General features: G+C 46.1%; 2 protein-coding genes across 2 annotated transcripts; one reads left to right on the forward strand and one right to left on the reverse strand.

Annotated features, from left to right (window-relative positions):
* Nucleotides 1–653: 653 nt before the first annotated feature.
* On the reverse strand, nucleotides 654–3,045 carry ghitm (growth hormone inducible transmembrane protein). The gene is made up of 9 exons (XM_085904847.1): nucleotides 2,940–3,045; nucleotides 2,575–2,738; nucleotides 2,351–2,453; nucleotides 2,139–2,250; nucleotides 1,806–1,947; nucleotides 1,626–1,734; nucleotides 1,353–1,541; nucleotides 1,112–1,283; nucleotides 654–1,034 (listed from the first exon to the last, which is right to left on the reverse strand). Exons 2-9 carry the CDS (start codon nucleotides 2,716–2,718, stop codon nucleotides 947–949), a joined length of 1,059 nt encoding a protein of 352 aa, XP_085760973.1. The 5' UTR covers nucleotides 2,719–2,738; nucleotides 2,940–3,045; the 3' UTR covers nucleotides 654–946.
* A 1,754-nt stretch (nucleotides 3,046–4,799) lies between these two features.
* chst3b (carbohydrate (chondroitin 6) sulfotransferase 3b) lies at nucleotides 4,800–7,074 on the forward strand. The gene is made up of 2 exons (XM_085904846.1): nucleotides 4,800–4,945; nucleotides 5,014–7,074. The coding sequence occupies exons 1-2, from the start codon at nucleotides 4,866–4,868 to the stop codon at nucleotides 6,227–6,229; spliced, it is 1,296 nt and encodes a 431-aa protein (XP_085760972.1). The 5' UTR covers nucleotides 4,800–4,865; the 3' UTR covers nucleotides 6,230–7,074.
* Nucleotides 7,075–11,072: the final 3,998 nt, after the last annotated feature.

An 11,072-nucleotide genomic window follows, 5' to 3' on the forward strand; every position in this document is an offset into this window, starting at 1 on the left:
GTAATTCAAATAAGTTATTAGTTACTAACGTCTTTTTTTTTTAAAGTATGGTTTTGGAAACATTACATGGGAAGGTTAGAATGAGGAGTGACAAGTCAAACATTAGAAACTGTTAAATATGTGTCATTATTGTAAAGTTGTGGGATCCAGATGCATGCACCTTTATCGCATTTAGCTGCAGTTGTTTGCATCTGCTCCGAGTGTCCTTGCTTGGTTGGGAGGCTTTAATTTGAGCGAAGCAACCAGATGGAGGACAAGAGGATTATTGTGTGCCCCTAAGCCTTTGTCATCTGCACTCTATGTGCGTGCGTAATGCAAAAGCAAGTGTAAATAAGGTAATCAATACTGCCTTTACAAAATCCAAAATGAAAGTCCAAATACACAGAAGACTGAAAATTAAGTATCAGCATGCTTTGGGGTTAAAGTTTCCTTTGTTATGATGCATATTAACAATACTTTTAATTTACCACTAGGTAGCAGTGTTGCTGTGCAAACGTCTCTGTGATGTCTATTATGCATCGTCACTTGGTGAGTAGTCTTATTTTAATATACCATGATGAACATTTTATAAGGACTAATAAAATCTTTGTGATCTAGACAACTAGATCGCACAAATTGACCTTTAAAATTAAAAGTCAAAATAAGGACAAATGTTATCAATGTGAATCATTTATTGAATTCCACTGTTCCCTTACAAACAGACTCCGAACAGATCCGTATTCGACAATAAATACAAAATGTTAATGAACGACGGATGACGTGCAGAAATGAATCAATTCTACCATGACTGAGGCCTCTGCCTTTAAGTGTTTTGTTGCAACTTCTTTACCATGTCTTTAGAGACTGCTTGCGATAAAAACCCAAACACCTTGTTTGTTGCTAACTCAGAACACTAGATAGCTCTGTGGAAAGAAAAGAAAAAAAAAAAGAAAACTCCTTTGGTTGTTCACTTCCTTCTGCCGCCGCCGCCATTTGCCAGGATCATCACCAGCCTGGTGAAGATGTTCAGCGTGTCCATGTAAATCCCCATACACCTGGAAAGAACACAGAGAAAGAACGATTAATGCAAAAACAATAGACGGTAATCGGTCGCCGTTTGGCTCAGACGTACGCGTTAATGGGGTCGTATTTTTGCACTCCGTAGAACGGATGCGTCTCGGCTTTCTTGACGACCTTCTGCGTGTCGTAGAGCAGGAACATGCTGAAGAGGACCAGGCCGCCGTAAATGGCCACAGAGTACAAGCCGGCTCCGAACGCCGAGGTGGGTGGCAGGAACATGGACCCTGCTCGTGGAGTTAGATGTCATCTTCCCACTTCAAGTATCCATCTTGTACGCGTTTGTGTGCACTCACCAATAGAGGAAGCGAAGACCAGCCCGAAGCCGACGGCCAGGGGTCCGCCCATGTTGAGGAACTTTTCACTGGGGGCGCACATGGCCACCGTGGACAGGCCGCCCACAATACCCGCCGTGTACCAAGCGGCCCGCACCATCAGGGGTCCTCCCAGGAGAGTGAGCGGAGCCACCACAGCACCCATCACACCTAGATGGAAAAATATTCAGAGCAAGAGGTTGGGCAACATTATTTGAGACTACATTCCTGCCCTCTAGTGGTGCATGCACGTACCTGCATGCAGCATCCAGGCCAGGTGCTTGGGCACCGGGCTGTGCTCATACGAAATGGATCGGACCAGCATGCCGGCGCCGATCATGGCAGCAAACGTAGCTCCGATAGCCTGAAAGGAATAAAAGGCCTCTGTGACTCTACTGACGCTGATACCCCAATGTTCTTTGCAGTGATCCTCACCATCCAGGAGCCTCTCATCATGAGTCCCATGAGCGCCGGGGTTCGATTCACCGCGAGCGCCGACAGAGCCGTCAGTCCGACGCTGCCCGCAAAGTACATGTAAGTGGAATGGATTCGGTCTTTCACATACTGAGGCCAGATCCTGCACAAAAGAAGGGGGAAAGAATGTTAAAAACAAAACATTTAAACAACTTGTGCAGCATAGGGACAGACCCTTCAAAAATGAAGGAAGGAAGCAGAGTGTGAAATGAATGTAATTGTAAGGTAAGGCAAAGTGTTAGAAATGACAAGGAAACAGTATAAGTTAAGTTGAAGGAGCCACTATTTACTCACACTGCTTTCTCAATGGCACCAATCTCATTGGACATCCCCATGCCGTAGTAGCATAAAGCTCCCAGGCCCACTGCTGCACCGCCAGCTAGAATCATTCTTCCCATGCTGTCGACTGAACACATATCACATTGAGGAGATGAGGTCTGTTTTACAGGGCAAGCTACTCTTTCCAGAAACATGGCAATTCCCCCTCCTCTTCCCGCTCTTCTCACTTTTTAAAGCCGTGCCCGTGGCCGGCTCGAAAGCCGCCTCCTTGAGTTGATCTCTGGTCGTCTTCGCCCGGCGGAAACCAAATCTGGCCTTTGAGGAAAAACCCTGGCCAAAACAAAACCAGTTTCTGATGCAGAACGTACTGAAACATATTGTGAGACTGGAAACGTCTGTTGTATTAGAATCCGAACAGGTTTGTCATTGCACCACAGGGTGAGTGAGTTACCTGCTGGGGCGTGAAGTGGGTTAGGCATGGCTTCAAGTTGAGGGTGGACGACCTTAGGGCGGCGGAGCCGTTGGTTAGCCCGGGACGGAGCGCGGCGGCGAGTGGGGGGAGGCTCCTCAGGCATGTCAGTCTTGCCACAAGCATGGTTTCGTTTGTTCGTCAGCCTTGAAAAACAACACCCAGCTCGGTGATAAATGTCGAAACTACAATAGAAGCCGTGACAAACGCAATCGGACATTCGTTTGCGTGACGTACAGTTTATTGACATGTGACACATAGAGACAAAGTCTGAATGCATCAACTATGCAAACGTTGGTAAATTACGCTCTACAATATCGATAAGGCGGTAAGTGAATGTTACTTACGAAGATGTGCGTTCACCTTGTTGTCAAGATCTAACCACAGAGAATGATGTTGCGCGAGCTTCTGACGCAATTGTTTTGCAAGCTTCGTGAAGATTCTTGGTGACGTCATCGCGGCGCGACGAGCTGTTGGGAAATGTAGTTCTTAAAAGTCGAGTAGAAGGCGTCATAAAGAAGATAATAAAAATAGGTGGAAATTATTATTAAAATTATTAAAACGTTATTGGTTGCATTTGTAAATTGAGCTCTATTTCTTTGTGCAAGTGCATCGACACCTCATTCAGTTACAAAGTTTACCCCACTAGAGGGAGCCAATTCGCCATTGTTGTGACTATATTGAACTTGCATAAAACAATCATTGAAGACGGAACGTTGTGGCAAAATCTGTGAAGTAAAATTTTACCTGCAGTTTGGTGGCATGTTTTTGCGTAAATGTGCACGTTATACATTTATTGTCTAGGTTTTTTTGCTTTTCTTTTTTTAGATCATTCACTTTTTCTATGGGAGGTCTCTCTGTACGTCATCCGACCAGGGGCAAACAGTTGGTCCGAAAACTTTTTTCATTCAGATCAGCGCACAGTCTGACCCCCATCTCCTCCACTGGAATTACGGAACCCCGCATATGCCTCCTTTTGGACTCCTGGACAACCTTTTATGTGTGGGTGGAGGAAATCATGGAATTAATAATCCAAGTTGGACGCGCTCGTTTTGACGGATTAAACAGCGTGGACACATCAGCATGGTGAGTGAGCGTGTACACGACTAACGGGACACCTGATTCAGTAGTCAGAGTGGGAATGAAGAAGTTAATGTAATGTGGTGAGCCGCTCACAGCGCAACTCAGGGTGTGACTTCTAATTTAGAATCTTTATTAAGATCGCATGACTACAGTATTACTGTGGCGGACCTCAGTAGCAGGTCTACAGTTAGAGGTAGGGTGACATGTTTGTCCTTTGCAATGTCTTTGTTGTTTTGAAGATTTAGTGTTGGCAGACAGTTATGAAATAGTGTTCCTCACTTCTACCACATTATTTCCATTATTCAATTATCTCTACTAACCAATTGGTTTTCAGGCATTTAAATAAGTAGTCAGAAGTTAAAATCGAGATACTGCATGCAAATGTTTTGTATTAAAAAATAGAAATAAAAAAAGGCAATTAATTGGGTTCGCCTCGCGAAGCGCCACAAAAAGGGCTGCGGCAATTTTGCAGGCTTTCTTGACTGTCTCTGGCGTCACATGACCTGAGACGAACCTGTGGTCTGATCTCGTCTTTGACGTGCGAATGACCCCGATGGGTTTGACCTTTGGTGGGGGGGGGGTCAGTCTACGTGAAGAGGCCTTTTGTGTTTGCGGCATGCGGCAGAGTGGTGCAAGATGGAGCTGAAAATGTCCCCCTCCCCACCCCAGAATATTTACACCAGTGCTTCACAATTGTTCCCAATTCCTGTGCATTTGCTGCAAATATTGTACGTTCCACGAAGAGTTGTGATTGTTTGTTTATGTCTTTCTGACTGGAACTGGCACAATTGGTTTTGAAACAAAAGGACGGGAGGAGTGAGTGTTATTGAACAATGAATGAATGCCCTACTCGGGGCCAGACAGACAAGGCCAATTAGCAACTGGTATGACTGCTACGAGGCAAGGTTGACTACTGTCTGCTCTAGGTCAGCTCCCATCCTTGTGCAGATAAGATAAGGTGTCACTTGTGAAGGGATATTGCAGCCTATGTGTCGTTTGGTTGTTTTCCACAGCTTTGATGTTGTTTTTATGCACAGGTTGCAACATCGCAAGAACCGCTCTGAACAAGAGGGCAATACAAAGAACTGCGAGACCTGTTAAGACAACCCCGGTGGCGGTGCGGGGGCGGAGTTTAAGCCATCGGCAGAACTCATTAAGAAGCGGACCCGGGCGCCGCCACAGCCGAGAGAATGAGGATCAAATACAGCCTACCCGTCGTCTTTTTTCTGGCGTTGGTCATCATCGAAAAGGAGAACAACATTATCTCAAGGTGAGTCCGTGAGATTTACTGACAATATATATTTCGGGGTGTGATTGTGATTCCATTCCTTGTCTCAGGGTTTCTGATAAACTGGCCTTGAAGCAGACCCCCCAAACCCCGATACAGCCCAGCCGATCCGCCAACGCTCTTTCGAAGCGCAACGATTCCTCCGAAGGCAAGCTGAGCTCGGCTTTCGCGCTGATGAAGCGGCGCTTGGAGAATTACAGCGACTACCGGCCAATGGCGGCGGAGACCAGCCGCAGAAAAAACATTCTCCTCCTGGCCACCACCAGAACCGGTTCATCCTTCGTGGGTGAGTTTTTCAACCAGCAGGGAGACAACATGTTTTACCTCTTTGAGCCACTGTGGCACGTGGAAAAGATGCTGACTCTGGCGACGGGCGGCACCAACGCCACAGCCGCCGCCAAAGCGTACCGCGACGTGCTCCGCCAACTCTTCCTGTGCGACTTCTCCCTGCTGGAGCGCTTCATCGACCCCCTCCCCGTGGATCACGTCACGGCCTCGCTCTTCCGCAGAAGCTCCAGCCGCTCCCTGTGCGAGCAGGCGGTTTGCGGCCCCTTGGTCAAAGGCGTCTTTGAGCGCTACAAGTGCAGCAACAGACGCTGCGGGCCCCTCAACCTGACCACGGCGTCCGAGTCGTGCCTGGAGAAGGAGCACAGAGCCATCAAGTCGGTGAGGGTGCGCCAGCTGGAAACCCTCCGTCCTCTGGCCGAGGACCCTCGTCTGGACGTGAAATTCATCCAGCTGGTCCGCGATCCTCGGGCGGTGCTCGCCTCGCGCATGGTGGCCTTCGCCGCCAAATACGACAACTGGAAGCGGTGGGCCGACAACAGGGACGTGCCCATGGAGGACGACGAGGTGAAGAAGCTGAAGAGCAACTGCAACAGCATCAGGATGTCGGCGGAGATGGGCCTCGGGCAGCCGGCGTGGCTGCGCGGCCGCTACATGCTAGTGCGCTACGAGGACATCGCGCACTTCCCCATGAGGAAGGCGGCCGAGATGTACAAGTTTGCCGGGATCCCCTTCACGCCCCAGGTCAAAGCCTGGATCCTGAAGAGCACGCAGGCCTCCAAGGAGGCCGGCGGCATTTACTCCACTCAGAAGAACTCCACCGAGCAAGTGGAGAAGTGGCGCTTCAAGTTGCCCTTCAAAATAGTGCAAGTGGTCCAGAAGGTGTGCGGGCCCACGCTGAAACTCTTTGGCTACAAGTTTGTGACAAGCCAAGAGATGCTAACGGACAAGTCAATCAGCTTGATAGAAGAGCTTTGGTAGACGCAAGGACGGACACAAACGCATATTTATTAGTGTCTTTTATCGTAAAGCAGATGTTTATCCAGATATTTAACACCTTTTTACTTTGTTTTACTATTTAAACTAGCCGGAGGGAGATGATTTCGTCTCGTCCACAAATCGCAAGCGCGGCCTGTGAAAAGCTGCCTTTGTATATTTTTTTGCACTCGGGACCATTTTTGTCACTCCAACACAAACGGGCATGTCGTGTGACTTGAATTTCGGAGCAAACAGAAGCGTTCCCAAACGAGCAAGTTAATGGGGGGGGGGGGACGGTAAACATTAACGACCTGACTCTGGGAACCTCCGCTGTGACCAGCTCCTGAGTTGGCAACCAAAGAAACTCCAATTGCTCGCTTTATAAAAACAAACAAAGAAAGTGGGAAGAAGCTATCTCCATAATCAGTCACTCCAGCGTTTTCATCATTCCTCCTCCTTTGCAGATTGACGTCCTCGCTAACTGTTTGAAGCGGTCATAGACCAATTTGGGGGGGGAAAAAATATATGTTTACATTGCCGTCCAAACGCGCCGGACCCCGCAGCTGGTTTGCAGATCGGTGCGTCGTTTATTTGCGAGTCTGGCATCTATTGACTCAAGCCTCTTGACCACTGATAGAGAGACGCCGGGAAAGAGGGAGGCCTTGATAGCCGCGCTCGCCGCTTGAAACATTGCTCTCCATTAACACGCTTTGACACCGACTTGCGAGTTCCCCTCTTTGTGGCGAGGGCGCCGTGTTAGCGCCACATTATGTTGAATCATGACCTTATTTGGAAGAGTTATCGCTTATCTCTCAGTGATCATTGGGTAATGACGCTGTAAAACACTGTATGGGGAAGGGGGGGGGGGGGCAGAGTGCAAAAACTGAGACATTGTACAATTCATCAGAAAAAAGTGTCAAGTTGTTAAATGTCACATTGTTTGAATTTAACTCAAAATAAACAAATGGAATGACACATCGCGTAGCTCAAATGCCAACCCAAATTGGACAGGTTAGCATCAATAGTCACAAATATTTTATTCTTTGTCTGCAGGCCAATTATACTGCCTCCTCGTGGCCAAGGCCAGCACAGCAGAAGGAGCAGCACAGAAGTGAATTGGGGCATGAAATCCTTCTGTCATGATCTTTTTCGAAAATGCAATTTTATAGTGTGTTCGTTTTCCTTCTGGAAAAACGTTTTTTTTTTTGTGTCTGATTGCTAGTTATAATGCTGCGACACAACTTCCTGGTGCATAGCGGATGTCAAACAGACGGAGAGTGCCACCATCATCATCTTAACCAGGAATGTGAAAGGGTTTGTGTTTGATTGCAACTCCCTCCATCGTTTTGGAATAAATGCCACCCTGTGTAGGTGTAACCTTCCGCTAGCGCACGTAAAAAACCTCCACTTGTGCCGTCCGCAAAAATGTCTATGTAGCAGTGAAGCGCTCTCCTTTTGCACACTGCCTGCTTTGTACGGCGTACTGTGTGTTTACCGCAGTGGCTTCGGCTATTTCAGTAACTCAAGGTTGCAATTAGGCCGACTTTACATATCATGTGGTCGGCTGGGTCATTTTGACCCCGCCCTGTCACACGCACGCCATATCTTTTTTCTACTCTACTCCCTTTACTCATTCTTTCATCTATTAAAGAAACACTTTTGCCCTCCAAATTAGGCCCCTTCTGCTTCATGGCCCACTGTGACCAGAAATAGGATGACTTCTGTGCGGTCATTTTGTGAAAGTTATCTTGAAATGGTTGTTACCATCTTTGCTTTTCAAATCCCCTTTGTCACTTGTAAGCCACAAGAGGAACTACGTGGGTATTTGTGTTTTAGTTTCCACTTTCTACCCTCGCACTGAAGTCGCTTTAAACTGGTCGCGATGAATTGATGCATTGCAGGTCAAAGTCAACGTATGTTTTTGTTAATTTTTTTTTTTTTTTTTCTGTGACGTAATGTTTGATTCAGTTAGAAAAAAGATGCTGTCGGGCATGTGATCTTTTCCAGAGACTTGAAACCAAATAACTATGTTGACCCTGTTTGCTTTTCACTGCTTCTCAATCCGTGTTTATCACTCAGATTAGAATTTGATTTGCCCTCAGCCACTTTAGATAACGGCCTTACGCTTTTTTTTTGTGGGTTGAGCGGCCAGCGCAAAGTTCCCCCCCAAAAAGCTGCGTAGGACGCCTGCATGATGTGCTCAAGTCGCAATGTATTTTCTGCCGCACCACAAAAACAAAATAATAATTATTAAAGGGATTAAGGGCTATATCAACTCATGTGCACCGTTACGCCATCGATGACTTTATTCATCCGTAGCTTCTTGAGTACAAAATGTGCTGCCATTTTTGGACTTCCTCAGCTAGCCGAGGAGCACAAAAAAAGCGTCAGCGTTTGCTCGCATCAATGCCGCCTTTTGTATATATGCTGCTAAAAAGAAGTGTGTGTTCGGGGGGGGCAGATTTAAGAGGCACTGAATGGATGCTTCCCAATTGCGGCCTACTGGCTGCACTCCAAGAATGCCGCTCTCACGACACTTTAATACTCCAAATCACAATCGTATAACCACTATCTTGCCTTAAATTGTGATGCGGCGATGTGGCGGAGTTCAGCTAATAAACTTCAGATGTATTGCAAATTGAGCTGAACGGCAAGCGTTCTCCTAAGATTTGTATTTTGGACTTTGCTTGATCGTGTAAGACAGGCCTCTCCTTTCTTCTTGCACTTTTTCCATGTCGCTTTCTTTTTTTGTCTTCCTGAAGGAACAAGGTGTGACGGTGTTTATTTTAACGTGACCCATAATGAAAGGCTTCTGCGAGCTGTCGTTTGGAGTTGTCATGGATGTAACATTTGACGCATATAATTAGAGGATTTGACATTTATAACACGGGGCTAAGCAAAAATAGAGTGGTGAGCACTAATGTATTAGTAGTGTGTGTGTGTGTGTGCGCGCGCGTGTGTGTGTGCACAGTGGGCCTCACCACACACACACACACACACACACACACACACATGCATTTATAGGAACCCTTACGTACTGTCGGGTCAAATCTGGCCTAGTTTGACATCCTTTCAAATTTGTCTAAGTTGCCTCAAGATACATGAAAATGGAAATCTTTCAACTCTCCACAGGTGCTACAAAGTTCTCCTTCCCTTTCTTCCCAAACGCATCCTCCCTTCTTTTTCCTTTTGCTTCCTATTCATCCTCGTCTGATTTGTTCCCTTTTTTCCTCCTTGTTTCCGTCCTTCTCTCGCTCACATTCCTCTCCTTCATCTCATACAGTACAGGTGGGGGAAGTGAAGGAGGGAACATGTTCCACACTTGACACAAAGCTGCTCTCTATCTGGCATGCTTGCAAAGTGCATAAACACGGACAGCAGGCCGACGCCTCGCGCGGGCTAACGTTTCGTCTCATGTAAAAGAGCCGCTCCGGTGTGTCATTATACACTCAGATCAGTCACACAAGAACAGTAAATGCATTGCTTGCATTATAGGAGAGATGCAATTACCGCCACAGTCAAAAAGAAGAAACTTTTTTCAAGTGTGTGCACACTTAATGTGTCCTGTAAAATAAGAAAGAATTGGAAGGGTGTGTTTTGGTGTTATCATCTCCAATGTGAGGCCAATGCCGGATGCGAGCTTGTCAAACCCAGTTGCCGCTCGTGGCCATTAAGTGCGGATTATCGGCTCGGGCTCCCTTTGAAGGTCTCATTCCTCCCACTTCCTTGCTTGGAACCTCCAGGAAGCAATCACACACCGGGAAGCATGCGGATGGATGCTGCGAACGGAAGCAGCAGACTGCACCCGTGACCGTTTTGACTGTTTGACCCACTTTTTCTCCCACTTGCAATTAGAGGCTGGAGTCGCCGTTATGGCAAGCCGGACTGTTCAAAGGTAACGTCACATGCGTCCACAGTGATCTTTTGAAACTTGTTTCCTTCATTAGATACACCCACGCAAGGCAAAGAAGTCGTAGTGTGTAGTTTGTTGCCTTTTCTCACAAGCCGTTTTTAGTGGAGTCAGCAATGTCACGGCAGGCCTTGAGGCAGGGCCGGACTGGGAGATTTTTACTGGCCAGGAGCCAGTTATGTAACCAGGCCACCCTGGCCTTGCCTACACGAGCATTTTCACACCCACGCTTCAATGAAATGGCACAAGCAAAACGCATTTGTGCGTGCACATATGCACACAATCATTCTTTGGGTTGTGGGTTAGGATATCTCAGATTTCTCAGATATCACAGATATTGCAGATATTACAAATATCGCACACATGGCGATCTGTGACTGAATAATATTCTGTGATCTCTGTGATCACAGACAAAATGCCCCAAAATGCTCACTCACTAAGTTGTCTCACTGGATATCTGATATCACAGGTATCACAGATATCACAGGTATCACAGATATCTCAGGTATGCCACAGATATCTGAGATATCAGACGTCTCAGATAACATAGATATCTCAGATACACATCTCAGATATCTGAGATACTTCAGATGTCTCATATCACATGTCTGATATGTGATATTATACTGTGTGTGTGTGTGTGTGTGTGTATATATATATATATATATATATATATATATATATATATATTATATAGTTATAAGATATTAGTATTATATATTATGTTTTATTTTTATTAAATATAACGATTATAATTTTAGATAATTTAATTAATATAATATATATATATAATTTAATTAATATATTATCAAACATGGGCTTTTGACGATCGTCAATAAAGCAGTTCATGTAATGACGCTAATCTACCACAAGACGGCAGTGCCCATTCATAAACTATCGAGTCAAAAGCCTGTAAATTTAATATTGTACGACGTA

This window comes from Syngnathus leptorhynchus, chromosome 22 (genome assembly GCF_054491065.1).
Source record: "Syngnathus leptorhynchus isolate UIUO chromosome 22, UIUO_Slep, whole genome shotgun sequence".
Classification (NCBI taxonomy): Eukaryota; Metazoa; Chordata; class Actinopteri; order Syngnathiformes; family Syngnathidae; genus Syngnathus; species Syngnathus leptorhynchus.

Coding starts and splice junctions, on each gene's coding strand:
- ghitm (XM_085904847.1), bottom strand. CDS start 2,718: ATGCTTGTGGCAAGACTGACATGCCTGAGGAGCCTCCCCCCACTCGCC. Junction 2,251..2,350: donor CACGGGCACGGCTTTAAAAA/GTGAGAAGAGCG, acceptor ATATGTGTTCAG/TCGACAGCATGGGAAGAATG. Junction 1,284..1,352: donor GGTCTTCGCTTCCTCTATTG/GTGAGTGCACAC, acceptor CTCCACGAGCAG/GGTCCATGTTCCTGCCACCC.
- chst3b (XM_085904846.1), top strand. CDS start 4,866: ATGAGGATCAAATACAGCCTACCCGTCGTCTTTTTTCTGGCGTTGGTC. Junction 4,946..5,013: donor GAGAACAACATTATCTCAAG/GTGAGTCCGTGA, acceptor TCCTTGTCTCAG/GGTTTCTGATAAACTGGCCT.